General features: G+C 46.7%; 1 protein-coding gene across 1 annotated transcript in view; it reads left to right on the top strand.

Annotated features, from left to right (window-relative positions):
* The window catches only part of XYLB (xylulokinase), a 43,413-nt gene extending 20,215 nt beyond the window's left edge, over positions 1-23,198 (top strand). The window contains exons 11-19 of the mRNA XM_007462686.1: positions 795-835; positions 1,420-1,535; positions 2,327-2,442; positions 3,095-3,168; positions 7,919-8,015; positions 13,129-13,187; positions 14,675-14,762; positions 17,642-17,736; positions 22,832-23,198. Coding sequence (XP_007462748.1) covers positions 795-835; positions 1,420-1,535; positions 2,327-2,442; positions 3,095-3,168; positions 7,919-8,015; positions 13,129-13,187; positions 14,675-14,762; positions 17,642-17,736; positions 22,832-22,909 — 764 coding nt within the window. The 3' untranslated portion in view covers positions 22,910-23,198. The remainder of the gene's footprint in view (positions 1-794; positions 836-1,419; positions 1,536-2,326; positions 2,443-3,094; positions 3,169-7,918; positions 8,016-13,128; positions 13,188-14,674; positions 14,763-17,641; positions 17,737-22,831) is intronic.
* Positions 23,199-23,529: the final 331 nt, after the last annotated feature.

Genomic DNA, 23,529 nt, shown 5'->3' with positions numbered 1-23,529 from the left:
TGGTGGGCGGGGGGGGGGGGGGGGGGGGGGGGGTGCGGGGATGGGTCAGGCGGTAACAGCGAGCGACGGGGAGTGTCAGATGAAGCTCCGCTGCTCGCCTGCCCGCCACTCACCTCCAGCTGTGTGGACCGGTAGGGGGTTGGGGACCCCTGCGGCCTATAGGATAAGCTCTCAGAGGTAGGATTCCTGAATCCAAGGCTCTGGCACTCTGCTGATCGTACCTCAGCAGCAGTGTTTGAGTACACTTGTTCCTGCCCACATTTCTCCTTCATTCATTCATTCGCTCAACGTTTAGGCCTGCTGCTACAAGGCAGACCTTTCAGTTCCAGGATGTATCAGTGAGGAAGGCAGATAAACATCACGGTCATGGGCCTCACATAAAGGGGATGGTCAACATTACCTTACCCCTTTCCATACCACTGAGGTGGGGGAAAGCCTCTCACTCCAGCCTCGCCTTTGTCTTTCTCTGCTGTGTGTATCCTGGTGTCTTGACTTGGCCCCCTTGGTCCTCTGCGCTCCTAGGAGTGCCTAACAGTGGGTGGGGAGTTTGGACCCCTTTAGATGAGGTTTCTGAGTCCAAATCAGAGGCGCCCTGACCACAGAGACTCCACCCTGTAGCCCTTGGGGTGTCCTGAGCCCTTGCCTCACCCTGTTCCTGCATCTCCCTTAGCTTGTGGACTGGGGTGGGAGATGGGGGCTGCACTCCCATCTGGCGGGGTGGGGGGGGGTGACTGGTTTGCTTTGTGGCTCTCATGTTACCTCCTGCTAACCACAGGCCCCCCTCCCGTTCTCAGCGTCGCTGGCAGGCATGAGGCTGGAGGAAGGTGACATTGCGGTAAGGTGACCACCCACTCCCTCAGGCAGGGTCAGCTTTCTGCCCCAGGGGACGAGGGTGCTGGGTCTCAGCAGCATCTTTGCTGCCTATCAGAGGGGCTTCCAGGGTCAAAAGGCAGCTGAGGGAGAGGATAGGGAGACCCAGGCCCCAGGACCTGCCCACAGGTCCTCTCTTAGAAGGTCAGTTGCCTTTGCTGAGCAGACAGGTGCCCTGCCTGCCTTGACAGTGGCCGGTCATGGTGAGCACAGTGGCAGAAGGGTCAGACCTCGGGCTAGAGGACTGTGAGCTCCCTAGGCGATGATGACATAACCCAGACCCTTCTGCTTCTAGTGGGAAACCCGTTGTCACCCGAACCACAAGTTAGAGGTAGTTGTAGTAAGTTCTAGAGAATCGGCCCGCAGGATCCATGGGAGCCTGAATCTGGGGAGCTGACTTTGGACTTTGGTGTGGGAGGGTCAGCAGAGGTTTCTCTGAGGAGGTGGCGTTTAATCCGAGGTCTGCAGCCTGAGGAGTGAAGCGATGGGGGTCAGGGCGCGTGGAGCTGGCGAGACGGAGCCACTTCACCTCTGCCCGTCTCTCTGCAGGTCAGCCTGGGTACCAGCGACACCCTATTTCTCTGGCTCCAGGAGCCCACGCCCACCCTGGAAGGCCACATCTTCTGCAACCCGGTTGACCCCCAGCACTACATGGCGCTCCTGTGGTAGGTTGGGTGGGGCAGAGGAGGTGCGGGAAGGTCTGGCACCATGTGGAGCCCCCCAGGTCGTTCCACTGCGCAGGCTCTGGGGGCAGCTGAGACCCCAGGGACTCACTGGGTCTTGCTGAGAGCAGAGCTGGGTGGGGAAGCACCCAGGACCTGAAGTCTCTCCCAAACCCAGATACAGATCCCATCCCCAACACCTGTATCCTGTGTGGCCTGAGGCAGACCCCGTAGCATATCTGAGCCACACTTTGCTCATAAAATGCGGAGAATAAGAGGTTTACTTCATAGTGTTGTTACGCTATGTCTGGCACATGGTGGACCTTCAACCAATGGTAGCAAGGACATCCTGCTTCCTGACAGTTCTCATGGAAGGGGTCTGTTCTGCACCCTCCAAACAGGCATTTGGGGACCTGCTGGAAGCTACTAAGGGAGGATATGGAGAATATCCTGGAGATATTCTGGAGAATATGTAGGTCTAGTAAATCTGGCCAGGCCTGCCCCTTGTCCAGGTGGTACAACGTGCTGAAACCACAGCTGTGTCTCTCCCTGGGGCTCCTTTGTGGCAACCTCCCCTGTAAACAGAGCCCACGACAAGTGCATTTCCTGGTGACTCCCAGGGACATGCGCTGGGTCTGATACCTGAGGAGGAACCTCAGATCCCTGCTGTGCACTGGCTGGGGTTGTGGTCCAGCCTGACCTGCAGCCCCTGTACCTGGGACTCTTCACCAAAGCCCGTGGGTCCAGTCAGCAAGCACCAGGTCCCTCCTTCAGGGTTGTGTGCACTTCTACAGCTTTAAAAACGGCTCCCTCATGAGAGAGAAGATACGCGATGAGTTGGCTTCCAGTTCCTGGAGCGAGTTCTCTAAGGCACTGCAGTCCACAGAGATGGGGAACAGCGGAAACCTGGGTAGGCTGTTTGGGGATGCCTGGGTCTGTGAAGGGGCAGCAGCTGCTACGGGGAGGGGCAGGGCCAGGGAGAAGCCAAGGGGAGCCCTGACTGTCTGCACTTCTGCTCCATGGGCCTTAAAACTAGGGTGAGACCCCATGATCTGAGTGAGGTGGGGAGTGGCAGATCAGGCCAGAGCTGCATCTTCTGTGCCCCTCGAAGCCCCTGGTGACAGCATCAGAGATGGCAGCCACAGTGCCTACTCTGCCCTGGTGCATGCCCACATGCAGCTTTCTGCCCCAGACACGAGGTCTTTTTAGGAAAAGTGCCCAGCATTGGGGCAGGCCTTTTGAGCAGGGAGGGGATGTGCCTCCCTTGGTCAAACCCATGCTGGTATTTTAGGATTAGTTGGACAGCTAGCTGTCTCCTGGCCTGGGCGGCCACATGAGAGCTGGAAGAGCTGTCTCCATGAAAAGCTAGCCTAGGCCTTTCCATTTGCCCTCCGTCCTGCTGGAGAAAAGGACCTGAGAATATTCACAGGTCTCCAGGGGATAGGGGGTCCCGGGGAACAGGGATATAGGGTCATTTCACCCTGCTTTTTTCTAAGGCTATTGAGAAGCTGATCTTTTGTTTTTGACCACTGACAACTAATCTCTTCCTGGTCTTGTTTCAGGTTTTTATTTTGATGTAATGGAGATCACCCCTGAAATTATTGGACGTCATAGGTTTAGTGCAGAAAACCATGAGGTACGTGTGTTACTGGTATTGGAGCTACAGTGGCTCCATTGTTTGTTTTTTTTTTTGCAGTACGCGGGGCCTCTCACTGCTGTGGCCTCTCCCGTTGCGGAGCACAGGCTCCGGACGCACAGGCTCAGCAGCCATGGCCCACGGGCATGTGGGATCCTCCCAGACCGGGGCACGAACCCGTGTCCCCTGCATCAGCAGGCGGACTCTCAACCTCTGGGCCACCAGGGAAGCCCAGTGGCTCCATTTTTGACTATTTAACAAATGCCTGTCAAATTATGCTAGTTTTAGGGACCTCATTCATTTACTCAGCCATTGATAAAACAAGTATTTAAAAATTTTTTCTTTAAATTGAAATATTATGGATTTACAATATTGTATTAGCTTCAGATGTACAGCAAAATGATTCAGTTTTTTTTCAGATTATATTCCATCATAAATTATTACAAGATATTGAATATAATTCCCTGTGCTACACTGTAAATCCTTGTTGCTTATCTATTTTATGTATAGTAAGTAGTTTGTATCTAATCCCATACTCCTAATTTGCCACCACCCTCCCCTGCCAGTAACCGTTAGTTTGTTTTCTACGTCTGCAAGTCTGTTTCTGTTTTGTATATAGATTCATTTGTATTTTTAGATTCCTCATATAAATGATATCATATGATATTTATCTTTCTCTAACTTACTTCACTAAGTATACCACTCTCTAGGTCCATCCATGTTGCTGCAAATGGCAACATTTCATTCTTTTTTATGGCTAATACTCCATTGTATAGGGACCTACCTGGGTCCAGTGGTTAAGACTCTCGGTTTCCAATGCAGTTGTGCATGGGTTTGATCCTTGGTTGGGGAATAAGATCCCATATGCCGTGTGGCGTGGCCAAAAGATATTTTTTTAAAATACATATTCTGTTGTGTATATACAATATCTTCTTAAGCCAGTCATCTGCTGATGGGCACTTGGGTTGTTTCCATGTCTTGGCTATTGTAAATAATGCTGCTGTGAACGTTGGGGCTTCACGTATTTTTTCCAATTAGAGTTTTCCCTGATATATGCCCAGGAGTGGGATTGCTGGATCATATGGTAGCTCTGAGGACCCTCCATACTGTTGTTCATAGTGGCTGCACCAATTTACATTCCCAGCAACAGTAGGAGGATTCCCTTTTCTCCACACCCTCTCTAGCATTTATTATTTGTTGACTTTTTGATGATGGCCATTCTGACTGGTGTGATAACTAGTGATGTTGAGCATCTTTTCATGTGTCTGTTGGCCATTTGTATGTATTCTTTGGAAAAATGCCTATTTAGGTCTTCTACACATTTTTTGATTGGGTGTTTTTTCAATATTGAGTTGTATGAGCTGTTTGTATATTTTGGATATTAACCTCTTGTCAGTCTCATCATCTGTAAATATTTTCTCCCAGTCCACATGTTGTCTTTTCATTTTGTTGATGATTTTCTGTGCTGTGCAAAAGCTTTTAAGTTTGATTAGATCCCCTTTGTTTATTTTTGCTTTTATTTCTTTTGCCTTGGGAGACCGAGCTGAGAAAACATTGGCATGATTTATGTCAGAGAATATTTTGCCTATGTTCTCTTCTAGGAGTTTTATGGTGTCATGTCTTATATTTAGGTCTGTAAGCCATTTTGAGTTTATTTTTGTGTATGGTGTGAGGCAGTGTTCTAACTTCATTGATTTACATATGGCTCTCTAGCTTTCCCAACACCACTTGTTGAAGAGGCTATCTTTTCTCCATTGTATATTCTTGCCTCATTTGTCATGGATTAATTTACTGTAGGTGCGTGGGTTTATTTCTGGGATCTCTATTCTGTTCCATTGATCTATATGTCTGTTTTTGTGCCAATACCATGCTCTTTTACTGTAGCTTTGTAGTATAGTCTGAAGTCCTGAAGGGTTATGCCTCCACCCTTGTTCTTTTTCCTCAAAATTGCTTTGGCAATTTTGGGTGTTTTGTGGTTCCATATAAATTTTAAGACTGTTCTAGTTTTGTGAAAAGATGTCATGGGTATTTTGATAGGAATTGCATTAAATCTGTAGATTGCTTTGGGTAGTGTGGCCATTTTAACAATATTAATTCTTCCAATCCAAAAGCATGGGGTATCTTTCCATTTCTATGAATCATCTTCAGTTTCCTTTAGTAGTGTTTTATAGTTCTCAGCATATAGGTCTTTAAGCTCCTTGGTTAAATTCCTAGGTTCTATTTTTTATGCCATTTTAAATGGGATTGTTTGTTTACTTTCTGATATTTCATTATTAGTGTAGCAGATTTCTGTGTATTAATCCTGTATCCTAGGACTTCCCTGGTGGTCCAGTGGCTAAGACTCCTCGCTCCCAATGCAGGGTGCCCAGGTTTGATCCCTGGTCAGGGAACTTGATTCCACATGCCACAACTAAAGATCCCGCACGCAGCAATGAAGATCCTGCGTGCTGCACCTAAGACCTGGTACAGCCAAAAATAACCCCCCCAAAACAAACAAACTTGTATCCTGCTACCATGCTGAATTCATTTATTAGTTCTAATAGTTTTTGTGTGGAGACTTTAGGGTTCTCTATATAAAGTATCATGTCATCTGCAAATAGTGACAGTTTTACCTCTTCGCTTCCAGTTTTATTTCTTTTTCTTGTCTGATTGCTGTGGCTAGGACCTCCAATACTATGTTGAATAGAAGTAGTGGGAGTGGGCATCCTTATCTTGTTCCTGAATTTAGTGGGAAGGGTTTCACCTTTTCACTGTTGAGTATTATGTTGACTGTGGGTTTGTCATAATAAAACAATACTTTTGATGTGCTAGGGTGCACTCTAGATGCTGGGGCATCAGCAAGATATAAGACAGATGCTGTACTTTCTCACAAAGAGGAGTGTGGAACACCTAAGGGTTCTCCCTGAGCTAACGTGTGCTCCCACTGATTGTCATTAAGTATCTTGGAGCCTGTTTCCTTGGCGAGCCTTATCCTACACCTCCCATCTCCAGATGATGAATTTCCTCCTGATTGAAAGAGCCTCTGGCACAGGAGACACTAACATTTGCTGACGTTTATTGAGCACAATGTATGTGGGTTTCTTTATCTTCCTCATTTACCTCTCAGAGCAACTCTGTGAATTAGGTATTTTCATCCCCTTTACAGATGGAGAAACTGAATATCTCACCCAAGGCACCAGGGCCTAGGTGGTGGAGGCAGTCAAACCCAGTCCTTTCTGGCCCTAAAGCCGCTATTTTATTTGCCCTCCACCACGCAACCTTTCCCAGGAGGGATTTGGTTGATACTTGCTGCTTGGAATTGACTTTTCTGTGAGATGGTTACCAGAGTCATCACCACATTTTGGATTGGACCTGAGATACTTCTCTGACCCTAAAAGGTGTCTGGGGAATTTCAGTAAGTCACTCTGTCTAATAAGTGTAACAGAGTTGGTGTTGGATTATATGCCGATGATGGCATTACATATTGTATTGTAGATGGAAAGCTTTGTCTAAAGTATAGGGAGTTCATCTCAGTCTTCTGGTGGGGGTCAGTTTGGTTTCTGTTGCTCATAGAAAGAAGACATGCCTGTTCTCTTTTGTGTAAATCTGTCTGGGTTTATCAAGAAGGGAGTTTTCTTCGTTCGTTTCTTCAATCAACAGATATGTATGATTGGTGCAAACAAGACAAACAGGGTCCCTGCTCCACGGAGCCCAGTGTCTAGGAGGATGTAAACAGGTGAACGAACACACACACGATTACAGTGTGTGATGTGGCTCAGACGGGAAGGAACAAACGTAGGGGAAAGCAGGGCATGTGCCAGGGACTTGCCTTGGATAGGGTGACCAGGTGGGCCTCCCTGAGGAGGTGGCCTTTAGGTGCAGACTTGAAGGATGAGAGGGATCCCACATGGGAAGCTTGGGCGGAGTCCTGGCAGAGGGAGAAGTTTAGGAACTGAAAGCAGGTGAGTTGGGTTGGAGCAGTTCCTGAGGGAGGGAGCGGTGGCGTCAGTCACTGGTCTCAGGGGCTGGGGAGCAGGGTGAGGCTGGAGTTGGTGCCATTCAGCTTTAGCTGGAAGGGCAAAGGGCGCCCCACAGTGGTGCGTTCTCAGCAGAAGCTCTTCCTTCATGAGCATCAGCTACATTAACCAGGCTCTGCTGTCTGCTTTTTAACAACCCTGAAACATAGGTGCTCCCATTACCTCAGTTCTGTTAAGAAAGAAAATGAGAGACTCAGGAGGGAGGAGGTATGGGGATATATGTATATGTATAGCTGATTTGCTTTGTTATAAAGCAGAAACTAACACACCATTGTAAAACAATTATAGTCCAATAAAGATGTTAAAAAAAAAAAAGAAAGAAAATGAGGCTCAATAAGATTTACATTAACTTATTCAAGGTCATAGAGCTGAATGGCAGAGGCAGAACTGGAACCCTCGGCAGCCTGAAACTGAGCTCTCCCATCCTGACTCCCCAAAGTGATTCACGCTTGAGGCCGTGAGCACGTGTGTGTGCGTGCGAGTGCATGACAAACAAGTTAGTGGTTCAAGAGCACAACTATGGGTGAGCTTCAGTGGAGACCTGAGTCATGAGCTCTGAATCTGGGCTACTGTTAAAAAGACACCACACACACGCATACACCACATACATACACACCACACACATACACACCACACACACACACACACACACACACACACACACACACACACACACACACACAGTGAGTGGACAATGAGAGTTCTTCACTCTGCCCACTTTCTCCTGGAATCAGGTCTCAGCATTCCCCTGGGACGTGGAGATTCGAGCACTGATCGAAGGACAGTTCATGGCCAAGAAGATTCATGCCGAGGGCCTGGGCTATCGAGTCAGTAAGTGAGCTGCTGGCGGGCTGTGTGCTGGGGTGGGCGCTAAGGGTTCTGCTCATACCCTGAGGTGCTTGAGGCCCTTCCTGGGCTTCAGGCCAGGCCTAGTGGACACTGTCTGTTAAGGCTCCATTACAAGGGCCTTGTTCGTGCAGGAGGGACGTGGAGCCTGGCTCCTGGTGGTGGGGTGAGAAAGCCATCGACTGGCACTGTGGACAGGCATAGACTAGGAGGCAGGTTGTTCCTGCACCTCTGCTCCGTCCCCAGGAGCCTCACCTCCTTGGCCAGGAGCTATAGGACTTGGGAGATCTTTCTGTAACCCTAAGCTCCAACCTGCAGACTAAATGTCCTAAGCTCTGGACCCCAAGGACACGGGCAACGCAGGTGGGAAAGGTCTGGGCTGGGGCCATCACTGGACCTTTACCTTCTAACCTGGGCAGGCCCCATCTGCCTGTGGGGCACAGCTCTGTACATTTCAGCTTGAACAGGGAAGAGAGGGGATGTAGAACCACTGTCAGAACTGAGAGACCTGCAATGGAGAGGGCAGAACCAGGGCCAGGGGAGTACCATGGGGAAGGAAGGGACTTCTGAGAACTTGAGCTATGGAGTGTGGGCAGCTTTAGGAGGTCAGCGAGTTCCCCTTTTTGATGGTGCTGCAGTGGTCTGGCAGGGGGCAGGGGGGGCGTCTGAAGGAGGTTGGACCCGCCGACCAGAGAGTCCAGGTTTCCAAGATGTATTGTCCCTCTGGGCCAGCCGTGGTCAAGAGAAGATAGAAAACCCCTGAATCCTCTTAGCTTGAAGGCCTCCTCATGATACTTTTACGGACAATCCTATGTAGTATGTTTTATGCCTTTGAACCGAATAAGTAAAAGAATACTTCAAAAATAAGCACTAGGTAAACCTTTTTGAAGGTTTTTTTGTTAGGCAGCGTCTACTAAAGCCGCATACATGTCCACCCAGCAGCTTCACTTCCCGGTGGATGTGAGACAGAGATGTGGACATGTGTTCACTAAAGACATGCAGGAGGACACTGCCGGTGGCCCTGTGCTTAGCACCCCATGCTGGAAACAACACAGTGCCCATTGATGGTAAGATAGATGCCTTGTGGGGTGTTCAGGCGACATGATCCTACACAGAAATGAAAATGAACCAGGCTTAGCCACGCGCAACAAAATGGATGAATCTCACAAATGAAAACGCTGAGCAAAAAAAGCCAAACCCAAAAGTACGCGTTGTAGTTTCCATGGACATCAGATTCAAGAGCAGACAAAACTATCTGCTGTTGTTTGAAGTCGGATCGTTAGTAGTTACATTTCGGGGGGCATGAAGGGCCTCTGGGGTCCTGGTGAGGCTCTGTTTCTTAGGTTACACAGGTGTGTTTAGTTGTGAAAATGTGTCAAGCTGTCAGCTTATGGTATGCATGTACGTTTGTTAGGATGTATGTTTTAGTTCAACAGAATTTTTTAAATAGAATGAACTTTATAAACAGTCCGACTCCTCTCCATCCCCCCACCCGGAGTGTAAAAAGAAATTTCCCCAAGGTCTCCAAAGGCTTCCAACGTCTCTGAGATGTGAGCCCAGGTGAGCAGGGCAGAGATGGTGCTGAGGTGGGCGTGAATGACTGGCATGAAGGGTTTTTCCGGTCGTCAGGAGGGGGCACTTTGGGCGGCTGGGGGGCTGTCTCCACCGGCCCAGTGTGAGGGGAGAGGCAGTGAGGGCGGAGGGGCCCTCCTGGGCTCCAGGGGGCTAGTGTGATCACGTCATTGTTCCCAGCCTCTGAAGCAATTCTTGTGCAAAGCAGCATAAGGTTACTTATCCTCTTAGCAAGTTTAAGGGCCGAATCAAACCTGTCCTGCCAGCTCTGCTGGGTTCCTCTCAAACAAGATCACATATGAATGCGCTTGAACCTAAAAGGGCAGAAGGGCTGCAGGAACTGTAGGCATCATGCTCCCAGTGGCTGCATGGCTTGTGGCATTGTGGGATCTTTTTTTTAAAAATAAATTTATTTATTTATTTTTGGCTGTGTTGGGTCTTCGTTGCTGCGCGCGGGCTTTCTCTAGTTGCGGTGAGCAGGGGCTACTCTTCGTTGCAGTGCACAGGCTTCTCATTGCGGTGGCTTCTCGTTGCAGAGCATGGGCTCTAGGTGCACAGTCTTCAGTAGCTGTGGCACACAGGTTCAGTAGCTGTGGCTCATGGGCTTAGTTGCTCCACGGCATGTGGGATCTTCCCAGACCAGGGCTCGAATCCGTGTCCCCTGCATTGGCAGGCGGATTCTTAACCACTGTGTCACCAGGGAAGTCTGGGATCACGGGATCTTAGTTCCCCGACCAGGGATTAAACCCCGGGTCCTGTCAGTGAAAGCGCAGAGTCCTAACCACTGGACCGCCAGGGAATTCCCTAGAGTTTCATTCCTGAACTGTCATAATCTCGTTTTAATAACATCTAAGAAGAATAAAAAGACATTTGAAGTAAAACTGATGATCATGATAATAATAGCTGCCAACATTTATTGAGCACGTACTGTGTGCCCAGCCTGGTTCCTAAGCACATTATGTTTATTGACAACAGTGTCTCTGGGGTGGGTACCAGTATTACTCCTGCTTCACAAAGTAGGAGACCAAGACTCAGAGTGTTACATCACCTGCTCAGAGCTTCTGAACCAAGCCAGTCTGGTTCCACACTCTGGGTACTGAACCACGGGGTTACCTCTGCTTTCTTTAAGGAATGATCACTTTCTTGATGTTTGGACACTGTGAGACGTGCACCCAGCTGGGCGGGGCTAAAGCCATCGTCACTTTTCAGCTTATATTTCGATGTATATTTCATTTTGTTTAGGTTGACTTATAAGAGCAGAAAAACCTTATAATAGCAAGTTTGGAAAATAAAGGAAAGAAAACTACCTATAATCCCATCCCCTCTCCCCAACCACTCCTGCCATCTAGGACCGTTTTCTTCCAGTCTCCATTATGAGTTTATTTTTTATAAAGCCAGAGTCCTATTCCCTTTGTACCTACAAAGAGGACATATAGGGCTTCCCTGGTGGCACAGTGGTTGAGAGTCCGCCTGCTGATGCAGGGGACACGGGTTCGTGCCGCGGTCCGGGAGGATCCCACGTGCCGCGGAGCGGCTGGGCCCGTGAGCCATGGCCGCTGAGCCTGCGCGTCCGGAGCCTGTGCTCCGCAACGGGAGAGGCCACAACAGTGAGAGGCCCACGTACCGCAAAATAAATAAATAAATAAATAAAATTTTTTTTAAAAGAGGACATATAAACCTAAAAGTGTGTCAAAGTCTTCATGGTGCTTTACATCATGCCCAGATGACTTTTCTTGCAGTCGTGAATGGAGCGTGTTTTGATTTTCCAACATGGAATCACACTGAAACATCTTCCCATGTCCTAGATTGTCTCCTTAGCCGCTGACATTCCTTCCCCTTTTCCCAGCCCAGGTACTCTCTCTTTTTAAAAATAATTAATTAATTAATTTTTGTCTGCGTTGGGTCTTTGTTGCTGCATGCAGGCTTTCTCCAGTTGGCGGCAAGCGGGGGTTACTCTTCGTTGCGGTGCACGGGCTTCTCATTGTGGTGGCTTCTTTTGTTGCAGAGCACGGGCTCTAGGCACGTGGGCTTCAGTAGTTGTGGCTCATAGGCATTAGCATGCAGGCTTAGTAGTTGTGGCCCACGGGCTTAGTTGCTCCACAGCATGTGGGATCTTCCTGGACCAGGGCTTGAACCCGTGTCCCCTGCATTGGCAGGTGGATTCTTAAACACTGCACCACCAGGGAAGTCCCCAGGTACTCTCTTAATGGCTAAGGGTGAAGATGGGGGAGGCTGAGAGGTGGCAGCAGAGCCTTATAACATTTATTTGTTTTTAAATACCTGCATAATAAATGAATGCCTCTTCATTGTAGAAGAGTCCTGTGACACTGGAATATAGGGATCTAAGCACTATGAGATTACAGAGCTCTCTGTTTTTCTGCCCTGCTCCCAGCTTCTGCATCACCACTTACACGGTCCATGGGGGAGAGGTGGGGGCGAGGAGGACTAGCTCTGCCTTTGGGACGCCCCTCCCACACCGACACCACCTAATGCTTGGCCGGTTTTTCTGTCCTGGAAAAGTTTATGTGCCTCTGGAGGATCATTATGCCATCTATCTTGTACTGCAGGTACAGCAAGTTAGCGCTTAAGGGCTCATCTCATTCTAGGATTTAATTTATTTATACTTCTTTGCATTTACAACTTTTTTTTTTTTTTGGCCACGTGGCATGCGGGATCCCCAATTGACCAGGGATCGAACATGTGCCCCCTATAGTGGAAGTGCAGAGTCTTAACCACTGGACTGCCAGGGAAGTCCCTGCATTTACAACTTTTTGATAGCATTAAATAAAAATATGTTTTTGTTTGCTTATTCAGCATTCTCTCCTTGTCACAGCACAGGGGATGTTCTTTCTTGACCATCTCCATTTTAACCCGAAGTGGAACTATATGTCTTTTACTAGACTGCGGTTTATTATTTTTTATTGTGAAAAATATGCATACAGTAGAATATATGCTTCATACAACTAATTGTGAAACATATTAATAAATCAAACACCTTTCACAGAACACTCTGGTTAAGAAATAGAACATTGGGCTTCCCTGGTGGCGCAGTGGTTGAGAGTCCACCTGCCGATGCAGGGGACACGGGTTCATGCCCCGGTCCGGGAAAATCCCACATGCCGCGGAGCGGCTGGGCCCGTGAGCCATGGCCGCTGGGTCTGTGCGTCCGGAGCCTGTGCTCTGCAACGGGAGAGGCCACAACAGTGAGAGGCCTGCGTACGGCAAAAAAAAAAAAAAAGAAAAAGAAAAAAAATAGAACATTTCCAGAACCTTAGAACCGTCCTGTGTACCCTCTTCAGTTGCATGCCCAAGAGGTGGATGAGGAAGCAGCCTCATGAGCAAAGTTCATGTTGGACATGCGTGGACAGAACGAGCTTTAGATCTCCCACGCAGTCCTATGTGATAAGCAAGAGGCATTGGCCTGACACTAGCTCTTTGTGGTAGAAGAACTCTGGAAAACAGCCTTTTCTGCCTTGGGGGAATTGTCACAGCCGTTTTTTGTTTTTTGTTTTCTTTTTCCTTACAGTGCCTAAGACAAAGATTTTGGCCACTGGAGGAGCATCTCACAACAGAGACATCTTGCAGGTAAGTGCTGGTAGCAAGCCCTGAGCTAGGGCCTCTTCCACGTCTAATACTTGTAAGAGCCAGACATGCAGCAGTAACACTGCCTCTGTTCCCACTCCTGCAGGGATGGGGAGCTTACAGCTCATTCTTTCCCAGGAAGCCAGCTCTTTACAGCGCACATGGCAAGCAGATTCTATCTTACGCTCAAGTGAAAACACTGCCCTGTACAACTCCACTCTCTGATACCAGCACTGGCCTCTGGAGTCACACAGAAAGTGCCTGTCCTTCATGGCAAACCTTCTGACATCTAATGCCAATGTTCTTGTCTTCCTCAAGGTTTCCCCCTTCCAATTTAAACATCTCTGATTTTCCCAGCCATTCCTCTTATAATACAGTTGCCAGAATTTGTCGCTGTCTTTCTGGTCTTTCATTATGCTAGACATATATGACCCAAAGGAGAATCAACCTGCAGATATCTGACAATCAAGCTGTTAGCCCCAAATCATGGAGCTGTTAGTATCTTATTGGGACACTGAGGATTTTAGGGTATAGCCCGGGGCTGCCTTAGCTGTTGGAGTAACTGAATTGACTGTTGACTTGTACAGTAGTATACCTGTCTTAGGTAAGATTCTCTAGAAGCAGAGCCTGCCATGGAAATTATTCTATGAGTGATTTGTTGGGAGAGTGCTCCCAGGAGGAAGGGAGTGAGGGATCCAGGTAGGGCAGGGGAAGAAGGATAGGCAAGGATGTGGTTTTGGTTGGAGTCAGCTTCAGCTCCATCCCATGGGGAGATGTGGTCCATGAACTATGCCGCAGACTTGCTTCCACCTTGGGGTAAGAGGGCCAACTGGCTGTCGTGGGAAGAGATACGAATAACCTCCTGTGAGAGGCAGCCTCTGTTCGGTAAAGAGCAATTCTTTTGAGGAGGGGCAGCTGTGAGCCATTAGCAGCCAATACAGCATCTGGGTGAGGGTGCACACCGGTCTAGTAAGGGGATCCAGATGGGGCATCAACAATATCTCTGGTTAACTAAGACCCCCAAGTCTTGTCCATGTGAGCTCCCCTTAGTACACATCCTCTATTCTAAATTTATGCAATTTATTTTTGGGACCTACATGGAAAACTTTATCTTTATTCCTATAAGACATGCATTTGTTAGTTTGGGTTTGTTTGGCCTTGTTAATATTAGTCTGAGACCTAGCCATCTCCACCTTGATTGTTTGTTGCTAAGCATACTTTCTAAATCTTCTCCTTGTCTTTGATAAAATGGTTAAACAATGCAGGGACAACCCGGAGAGCTGTGGCCCTTCACTAGAGACTTCTCCCAGGTCACCCGGACCCTATTATCACCAGGGCGGCATAGCCAAGTGTACTTCCTTTAAGGCAGTAGAGGTGGAATGGAAGGTATCAGAAGACGTATTAGAAAAGAGAGCCCAGAAAATGCATGTCTGTGTGCATGCTCCCTCTGAGGAATGACTCACCACAGTAAGAACTTCTGTCCTTTCCAGGTGCTGGCAGATGTGTTTGGCACTCCAGTGTATGTCATAGACACAGCCAACTCAGCCTGTGTGGGCTCTGCTTACCGAGCTTTCCATGGTAGGTCAATGGATGGTGCCAGATGCCTCTGGAAGCGGTTGGGGCACTGGCTGGGCTGAGGACAGTGGAAAGGGGAGACTGGGATGTTCCCAGTCTTTAGGGACATGGGAGGCTTGGGGTCTTTAGATTCACTTTTCTCCCCTCCCAGCAGGGGGGGACCAACCCAAACCCTCTGTTCCTCTGTGCTTTACTTAAACTGGGAAAGAGAGGCAGGGTCCTAACTAAATGAGGCCTGGTCAGAGTCAAACTCTGCCCAGGGACATTGGTTGAGGGCACTTGGGCATGGGTCTGGACAGCTGGTGGGCAGGAAGGGGTAGATAAAGTCCAGAGCCATCTTTTCAACAAGAGCAGAAGTTGAGACAAAGGTGGAGGCTTCTGAGCCAAGCAGTCCAGGACCCTGGACAGCTCCTTGGGGGTAGTGGGGAACCAAGGCTCTGATGGAGGCCTCCCTGAAACTGCGGGAGCAGCACAGGCCCACGAGGGCGTTCTTCCACCCATGTGGTCGACTTGCCCTGTCCTCTGCCTGCTCAGGCCACTCCTCCAGCCACCCATGTAACTCAAGGGCTTTGTCCTTTCCCTCTAGCGGTTGCATTCTTCACACATTTATCCTTAACTTTTTAACACACCTATTTAAACTTTTTAACACACCTATTTAAACTTTAAACTTGTATGTTTTCTTTCAACATTGAAAATTAATCAGGGACCATAGCCTTCTCTTAATAATTAAACTCCACCTTGCCCCAACTTGTGCCACCGCCTGTATCAAGATCATTGGGCAATTTCTTTCTTTCTTTCTTTCTTTTCTTTCTTTCTTTTTCTTTCTTTCTTTCTTTTCTTTCTTTCTTTCTTTCTTTCTTTCTTTCTTTCTTTCTTTCTTTCTTTTCTTCTTTCTTTCCTTTCTTTCTTTCTTTCTTTCTCTTTCTTTCTTTCTCTTTCTTTTCTTTCTTTTTCTTTTCTTTTTCTTTCTTTTCTTTCTTTCTTTCTTTCTCTTTCTCTCTTTCTCTTTCTTTCTTTCTTTCTTTCTTTCTCTTTCTTCCTTCCTTCCTTCCTTCCTTCCTTCCTTCCTTTCTCTCTCTCTCTTTCTTTCCTTCTTTCTTTCTTTCTTTCTTTCTTTCCTTCCTTCCTTCCTTCCTTTCTCTCTCTCTCTCTCTCTCTCTCTCTTTCTTTCTTTCTTTCTTTCTTTCTCTTTCTTCCTTCCTTCCTTCCTTCCTTCCTTCCTTCCTTCCTTTCTTTTTTTTTCTTATGGCTTGTGGGATCTCAGTTCTCCAGCCAGGGATTGAACCCAGGCCACAGCAGTGAAAGCATGGATTCCTAACCACTAGGCCACCAGGGAACGGGCAGTTTATTCCTAGGCAGTTATGTTTTTAATCAAACTTTACAACATGTTGGCTTTTATTTGCACTTACGTATGAGTTTGTCTTTTTTTTCTGACTCTCTGCAGTTTCTTTTTCCTTCATTTCTATGCTAGTTTTGTTGGAATATACAGCCAGAATATATAATTAAGAGGAAATTCAGTAGGTGATAATTTTCTGAGGGCTTGCATGTCCAGCAAGGGCTTGGTTTCACCCTCCCAAAGAACGCTACCTTGGCTGGACAAAGGACTCTAAAATATTTTCCTCAGAACTTTGAAAACACCATTCCATTAGCTTCCAGTGTTGCCCATGAGGAGTCTGGGGTTTACTTTATACTCTTCCTTTTTCCGAAGCAGAAAAGGAACTACCCTTTGGGGCCTCCGCTGCTGTGCTGCACTGTTTCTTTCTTATTTTTCCTTTTCCATACCTATTTAGTTGTCAGACATTACCTGGGGGTACTGCCCTGCTCTGCCCTCCAAAACTAAAACCTGAGCTAGGTCCTAGCACACCAGTTCCCACTTTATGTGGACATCCATTCTCTCCAGCTGGGTCCAGGGATGAAAGCCAGTCATGCAAAGCCAGTCTGTGAGTAGAGGGGAACAAGGGTCTTTCAAGTAGTCTCTCTGGTGGCTACCCCACCCCGCTGTGTCCCCTCATCCACACAGCTCTGGGCTGGGATATTCCAGCATTCTTCAGAGAGAAAACTGGGCCTCACATCTTCAGTGGTCCCTCCTCCCCTCTCGGTGGTCTTGAGTTTCCCTTCAGTCTGATACTGCTCCTTAAATTGCCTGGAAATCCCTTACTGTTTCCTGCCCACCTATGGCAACCTTCTCTCTTTTCCAGCCCTGCCACTCTTTTGCTTGGTGGGCATTTATTGAGTGCCTCCTGTATGCGGGCAGTGTGCCAGGCACCAGGGCTCCAGTGGAGACCCAGTCCTGGCCTCTGAGAGCTTCCGGCTGGAGAAGGGAGGGACCTTAAACAAATCTGTGGCAGAAGTAGTGAGATGTGCCCTGAGGAAAGCGGATGGTGCTGAGAGCTGGAAGGGATGTTCCTAGCGGCAGCTTTTCTGAGAAGAGAGAAGAACATTCCACACAGTGAAAAGGCCCTGAGCAGAAGGAATTGAGAGCAGTTGGGGTGGCTGGAATGCAGTGAGCGTTGTGGAGAGTGGAGCCACGTGAGGGAGGAGAGACGGGCGGACCCTCCCCTCTGTCAGAGGTCAGGGGTTAGCTGCCTCCCGACATGCGCTTCAGACAAAGAAGGCCCTGCTGAGAAGAGGCCTGCACTTGAAACTTTTCTTCTCTTTCTTTTTTTTAAAGATGGTTTTATGGAGGCCCAATTTATATAACGTAAAAATCAACCATACTTAAGCGTACAATTCAGTGATTTTTAGTTAAGTTTACTGAGTTGTACAACCATCACCATAATCCAGTTTTTAGAACATTTTATCACTCCAGAGATAAAATGCTATTTCCGGGTAACGCCTTCATTTGCAACAGGCACTGACGTGAAATGAGCTTTCCCTTCTAGGCCTTGCAGCTGGAACAGATGTGCCCTTTTCAGAGGTTGTGAAGTTAGCCCCAAATCCCAGATTAGCTGCTGCCCCAACCCCGGGAGCGTCTCAGGTAAGAGACCATCAGAGTTCATTCGTGGCATTTGCATCGTGAAAATCAACTACGTTTTTTTTCCCAAAAGGTAAGTTTTTCTTTATCACCTACATTATAGCTGATGTGCTCAACTAAAGGGGGAATCTACTTTTTTTTTAATTGTCAAGGAAACAGAGCAAAAGAAGACAGGTTGTCTCTGAGATTCAGAGATATGGCTGATCTTATAGCCCCAGGGATCAGATGGCTCACTGGGCATATCTTCCTTGCTCAGATGCCTTGGGGTGCGCCCTTCTAATTCACAGGGTTACAGAGGCCACTGAAAGACTCTGTCACTTAAGCTTAAGACGTGCTGGGTTTCTACCATTCAGATCTGAAATCTGGATCCAAGACAACTGTGTGGTCACTCAGTCAGAGGGAAGGCAGACCCCACTTGTTACAGGCTGGGTTCCCTGGAAAGCAGACCCTGAGTTGTTGATTAGGATGCAGGAGGTTTATTAGGGGGCACTCTTGGGATCTGCATCTGTTGAAGGAAAAAGGAAGAGGCAGGGCTGGGCAGAGGCAGGAAGTGAGCTGCAGTGCGATCTCAGTGGAGCCCTCAGTCAATCCTACAGGAAGTTCTGAAGCTGGGATGACTCTAGAGTTTTACCCAGTTGTGGTGAGGGGGACCGGCCTTTATACCCCATGTCAATCAGTTATTGCATGCAGGCCACCCCAGGATGGGGTAAGGCAGCTCTCTATAGCCAAAGCAATCCACAAAGGAGGCTGTCAGCTGAGGGCTGAGAGAATAAGTTCACTGTTCCTGCAGGGCAATCCGGGTGGTATGCCATAGCATCCATTTCACCACCCTTCCTGTTTGCAGAAGGTTCTTGCAGTCCAGGAGCAGAGGGCTTTATTACTTACAGTACAGCAGGCAGCATAAGCTTCACGTTTGCATCAGTTTTCCTTGGCCCTGAAGTGCCATCGGGCGGTGTGGAGTGGACCCAGGTGGATACTGTGCACACACTGTGTCTGTGTCACAAATGAGGGACCCTGCTCATTATAAAGGAGCTGTGGGCAAACCTGTCCAAAGGAGACATCTTTATCATCCTGGTCAGCAAACAAATTTTCCCTCTCCCTATCTTCCAAGGCTGTTTGCTATACAAACACCCTTGAAAAGATAGTCTGGAACAAAAGCTGTCACAAGACCTACAGAAACACCCGGGAGAATTGTCTCACAGCTTATCTTGGAAGCAGAAGCTCATGCTATCCAGGTGACTAGATAACCCCCACACATGGGTCTGCCCAGGCTTCTATTACTTTCTGTTGTGTGCCCTTCTGTTTAAGAGGGAGTTCAATGAAGTAGAAAGATCCTACCTTGAGATAAAGGGCCTTTGGGTTCTGATTCTTATCGTGCCTCTCCCTCTCCGTGTGACCTTCACATGACCTTGAGCTGCACTCCTCATCTCTGAACCTCTGTTTCTTCATCTGGGGGAAGTGGGGACATCTGTCTGGCCTACTTTTGACCTGCTAATTGTGAGGGTTAAAGAGAATCCTTGCCTATCATGGCTTTATTTATTTATTTATTTATTTATTTGGCCACAGCTCACAGCATGCGGGATCTTAATTAGCTCCCCAACCAGGGATTGAACCTGCGACCCCTGCAGTGGAAGCTCGAAGTCTTAACCACTGGACCACCAGGGAAGTTCCTATCATGGCTTTACTATACAACAGGAAGTCTGACGGTGTTGCTGTGTTGGTTCAGTGGTTCAACAGTGGCAGGGCTACGGGTGAGGTTTTCTGAAGTTCTCCAGATCAGCAGTGGACAGTGAGAACATCATGAGAGCCACTTAATGTCATTTAAATTTTCTAATAGTCTCATTTTTGAAAAAAAAGTAAAAATAAATAAGTGGCTAATTTTAATGTATTTAATTTTAACCCAATATGTCCAAAATATTGTCATTTCAACATGTAATCAATAAGAAAAGTTGCTAATATGATAGTTTACTTCTTTTTTTGTTTTGGCTGAGATTTGAAATCTGGTGTGCATTTCCTACTAATAGCGTCCGTCACATTTCAGGTGCTCAGGACCGCATGTGGCTTGTGGCTACCATATTGGATAGTGCTGTACTAGGTATGCTCCACATGACCACAGGATGTATGCAGCTTCTCCTAACATCATGTTCCCCCTCAACTGTATTCATAGGCAGAAATCAGAGCGTGGCATTAGGCAAGGAGTCTCTCCTCACACACTCTTGCTTTTCAGGGAGAAACATACTGGTCTGTTTCCCTCAACTCCCCCAAGAGACTATCACTTGGTTATACTGTCAACCTTGGTTGTAAGAAAGTCTGAAGTGGAGTCTGGCTCTTTCATCCTCTCTAGAAGGAGGCCAGCAAGGAAGAAGGTAGTGAGGGTAAGCTTTAGGGCGACAAACAGCTGCAGCTGCCTCATTACCGGCGGCAAATACTCAGTGTGTGTACCGCCACTCTCCCTGGCTTGCCCATGACCAAAGTCACTAATAGATCATGGAACTCTTTAAACCCAAGTGTAACCTCGGAATCCTTCTCAACACCAGGTGGCAAGAAGTGACAGTCTGTGATTGTTGGCATAAGTGACCTATTTGAGGACTGGATTGTAAATACCTTGAGAGCAGGACAACATCCTCTGTTTGCTTTCTATGGCACCTCTGTGTGCTCAAGTGGAAACTCAAAACAGTAACAGTGTTTTCCCTGTAGGCTCTACTGAATGTTACAATATCGTCCCTGGAGAAGATATCACAGCCCTCTTACATCTGAGTTCACAGGCAGAGCTGCTCCAACCACCAAGAGTAGGCCCTAGTTGCGTAATCAGTTACTAAAGGCCTTGACCTTGGAGCCAATTAAACCAAATTAAGAAGGAATGGGATTGGCATGACCTCCTGGTGGTATATGTGAGTCCCAAGGAAATCTGGGTCCCTTGGCCAGACTTGTGGTCTGTAAGACCACATGCACTGACCTAAAGTGCAAGGCTTACAGAGCTACAGATAAAAACAGCTTTCAACAAAAAGAATGAAGAGGAAGAATGTGGGACTGTGTTTCTTTCTGGTCCTTTTTCCCTTGTTTTTTTGGTTTTGGTTTTGGTTTTATTTTATTACACAGCACACTGTATATATAATTTTATAGCCTGCTTTAAATATTCTACATTACAGTGTAAGTATTTATATTCTTTTCTTTTTCACAGTATACAGTTTATTATATTATTTGTGTTTACATTGTCATAAATATTCTTCATGTTTGACATATTTTACATGTTATATTATTACCATTTTTTTTAAACATTTCTTTACTACAAACTTTTACTATGCTAAGAATTTATATTCTTAAAGGTATACATACTTTTTTTTTTTTTTGGTTTGCACATAGTCATTTATTTAACAGCTATTTATTAAGTTCTTACTGTGTGCCTAGCACTATGCTAAGCTCTAGGAATCCAAACACACCATCTCTTGTGTGTTTGGGATATAATGGGAGATAATGGCACATAAAAAAGATAAATTCCTAATTGCTACAGACTGGGCTTCTCCAAAATTCATTTATTTTAATTAATTTTTATTGGAGTATGGTTGCTTTACAATGTTGTGTTAGCCTTTGCTGGGTTTTTTTTTAAAACTAATTTTAAAAATTCATGAATTGAAATCTTTACCCCCAAAGTGATGGTATGAGGAGGTGGGAATTTATGAATGTGATTAGGTCATGAGGCTGGAGCACTCAGGATGGGATCAGTGTCATTACAAAAGAGACCCCAGAGAGATCTCTGGCCCTTTCCCCCATGTGAGGACACAACAAGAAGATGACTGTCTAGGAATCAGGCTCTCACCAGACAGAATCTACTGGCATCTTGATCTTGGACTTCCCAGCCTCCAAAACTGTGATAAACAAGTTTCTGTTGTTTATAAGCTACTCAATCTGTGGTATTTTTGTTACAGCACGCAGAATGGACTAAGACACTAATCATGCAATTTGCAGAGGTGCACAGGAACATACATGTTATTTTTAATGACTGCATAATATTCTATCTGGCTAATGAACCACATTTTCTCGAGCATTTTCCATGTCTTAGAGCAGTTGCTTCTAGTTTTTCAATTATTATAATTAACCCTATGTGGGTAAAGGGTTAAAAAAAACCTTTCCCTATTCTGCATGAGAATTTGACTTTTGGTTAATGTTCTAGCTCTGCTTTCTTTGAGACTTAATAAAAGTGGAATGTCAACAGTGTTACTAGGCAACATTGCTATGTCAAAATGGCCTTGAATTAGGAAACTGCATCTGGAATGGGAAAACATAAATACCTAAGGGGAAGTCATACTTAGGGCTCCCTGAGTGCAGTGACTTCTCACGGGCATGGCTCTTGTCTATGGAGTTGTTAACAAGGGATACTCCTGTGGGGAGTGAGGTTTCAAAGCCAGGGTGGTTCTTGCACCTGTAAGATGTGGATTTCATCTCATTGCACCTGAGCAGTAACCTGGGCGGCAAGGAGGGAAGAAGGGAGGCAGAGATACCCTTTCCTGGACACCTGTGCAAACTGTTCATGGTCTCCTGCAGCCACTGTGCCAACACGCATGATTCTCCAGTGTATCCTTTTGAAGGCCAAGGTGTGGCCCATGGTAGTCTTATGAGTCTGAACATTTAGTGGTGTCTAAGAGGACCTTTGGTGGACCTAGCACCCTACACTTAGGATTACTTCCTTAGGAGAGCTTTGCAGAAGTAGAATAACTAGGTCAAAAGCCATGGGCATTTTCAAGCCCCTTAATACAAATATAAAGTTGAATTGATTTACAAAAGGGTTGCATCACCAACTTCTACCAACTGTGCAACAAAACAGCCATTTCCGGGTACCTTCATCAGAATTTTTTAAAATTTTGTAGATTTGATAAAAACTGGTTTCTTGTCATAATTTGCATTTTTTAAAGATCTTAAACTATAGGTTTGAGAACTACTAGCATTTCCTCTTTTGTGAATTGACACTTCCTTTTTTCTGCCCAGCAAAAAATTTAAATTGCAAATACATGGGATGTAGACTTTTTTAAATTGCAAGTTGCAAAGAGATGTAAGAGCACCTTCCCTTCGCCATCCTAAACTGCTCTTTCCACCCCTCCAGGTCTATGAGGCCCTCCTCCAGCGGTATGCCATGCTTGAGCAGAGAATCCTGACCCAGACCCGGGGGCCTCCAGAGTGAATTCCACAGGCCCAGTCTCACTGATTCCACTTGGAGACGTGGCCTTGGACAGCAGGCAACCTCTTCCCTGTTCTAAGCAACTCTGCCTGCCCACCTGACTCCTTGCAGTGCTCCAACCTGCCCAGGACCACCTTAAAGCCCACCTTAGCACATCCTCCTGAACACAGCTTGTGTCCCTGTGCCCTTGTGCCCAGGGCAGGAAAGCATCTCTTTTCCTTTCTTTTATCCCAGGAGGCAAGATAACACTGAGTCTGGGATATGTCCAATAAAAATTGTAACTTTTCTCCTTTCGGGACCTAAATCAGCAGAATGGGAGAGACAAAGCAAAATAAATAGATTCTTTCCTCTTTATTCACTAGTTTTCAGGATGATGAGTTGATTGCCAAGCATCCTCTAACAGCAACTAGATTTTTAGTATCAATATGATACATTTAACATACTTTATATGTCTTAATCCATTGCAGTAATTATTTTTCTCCTTGTCTTCTTTCTGATAGCCATACTCTCCAACTTTTCTCCTACTTTCCTGATCTATCATTCATTCTTTCTTCTTTACTGTTACTTCTGCTCTGTCTACTCCTTAATGATTGCTGGGCCCCAAATCTCTGTTCTCATTCCTC

Source organism: Lipotes vexillifer, unplaced genomic scaffold, assembly GCF_000442215.2.
Source record: "Lipotes vexillifer unplaced genomic scaffold, Lipotes_vexillifer_v1.1 scaffold539, whole genome shotgun sequence".
NCBI lineage: Eukaryota > Metazoa > Chordata > Mammalia > Artiodactyla > Lipotidae > Lipotes > Lipotes vexillifer.
Note: the sequence above shows the minus strand (reverse complement) of the source record. Positions and strands in the feature narration are given on the sequence as shown.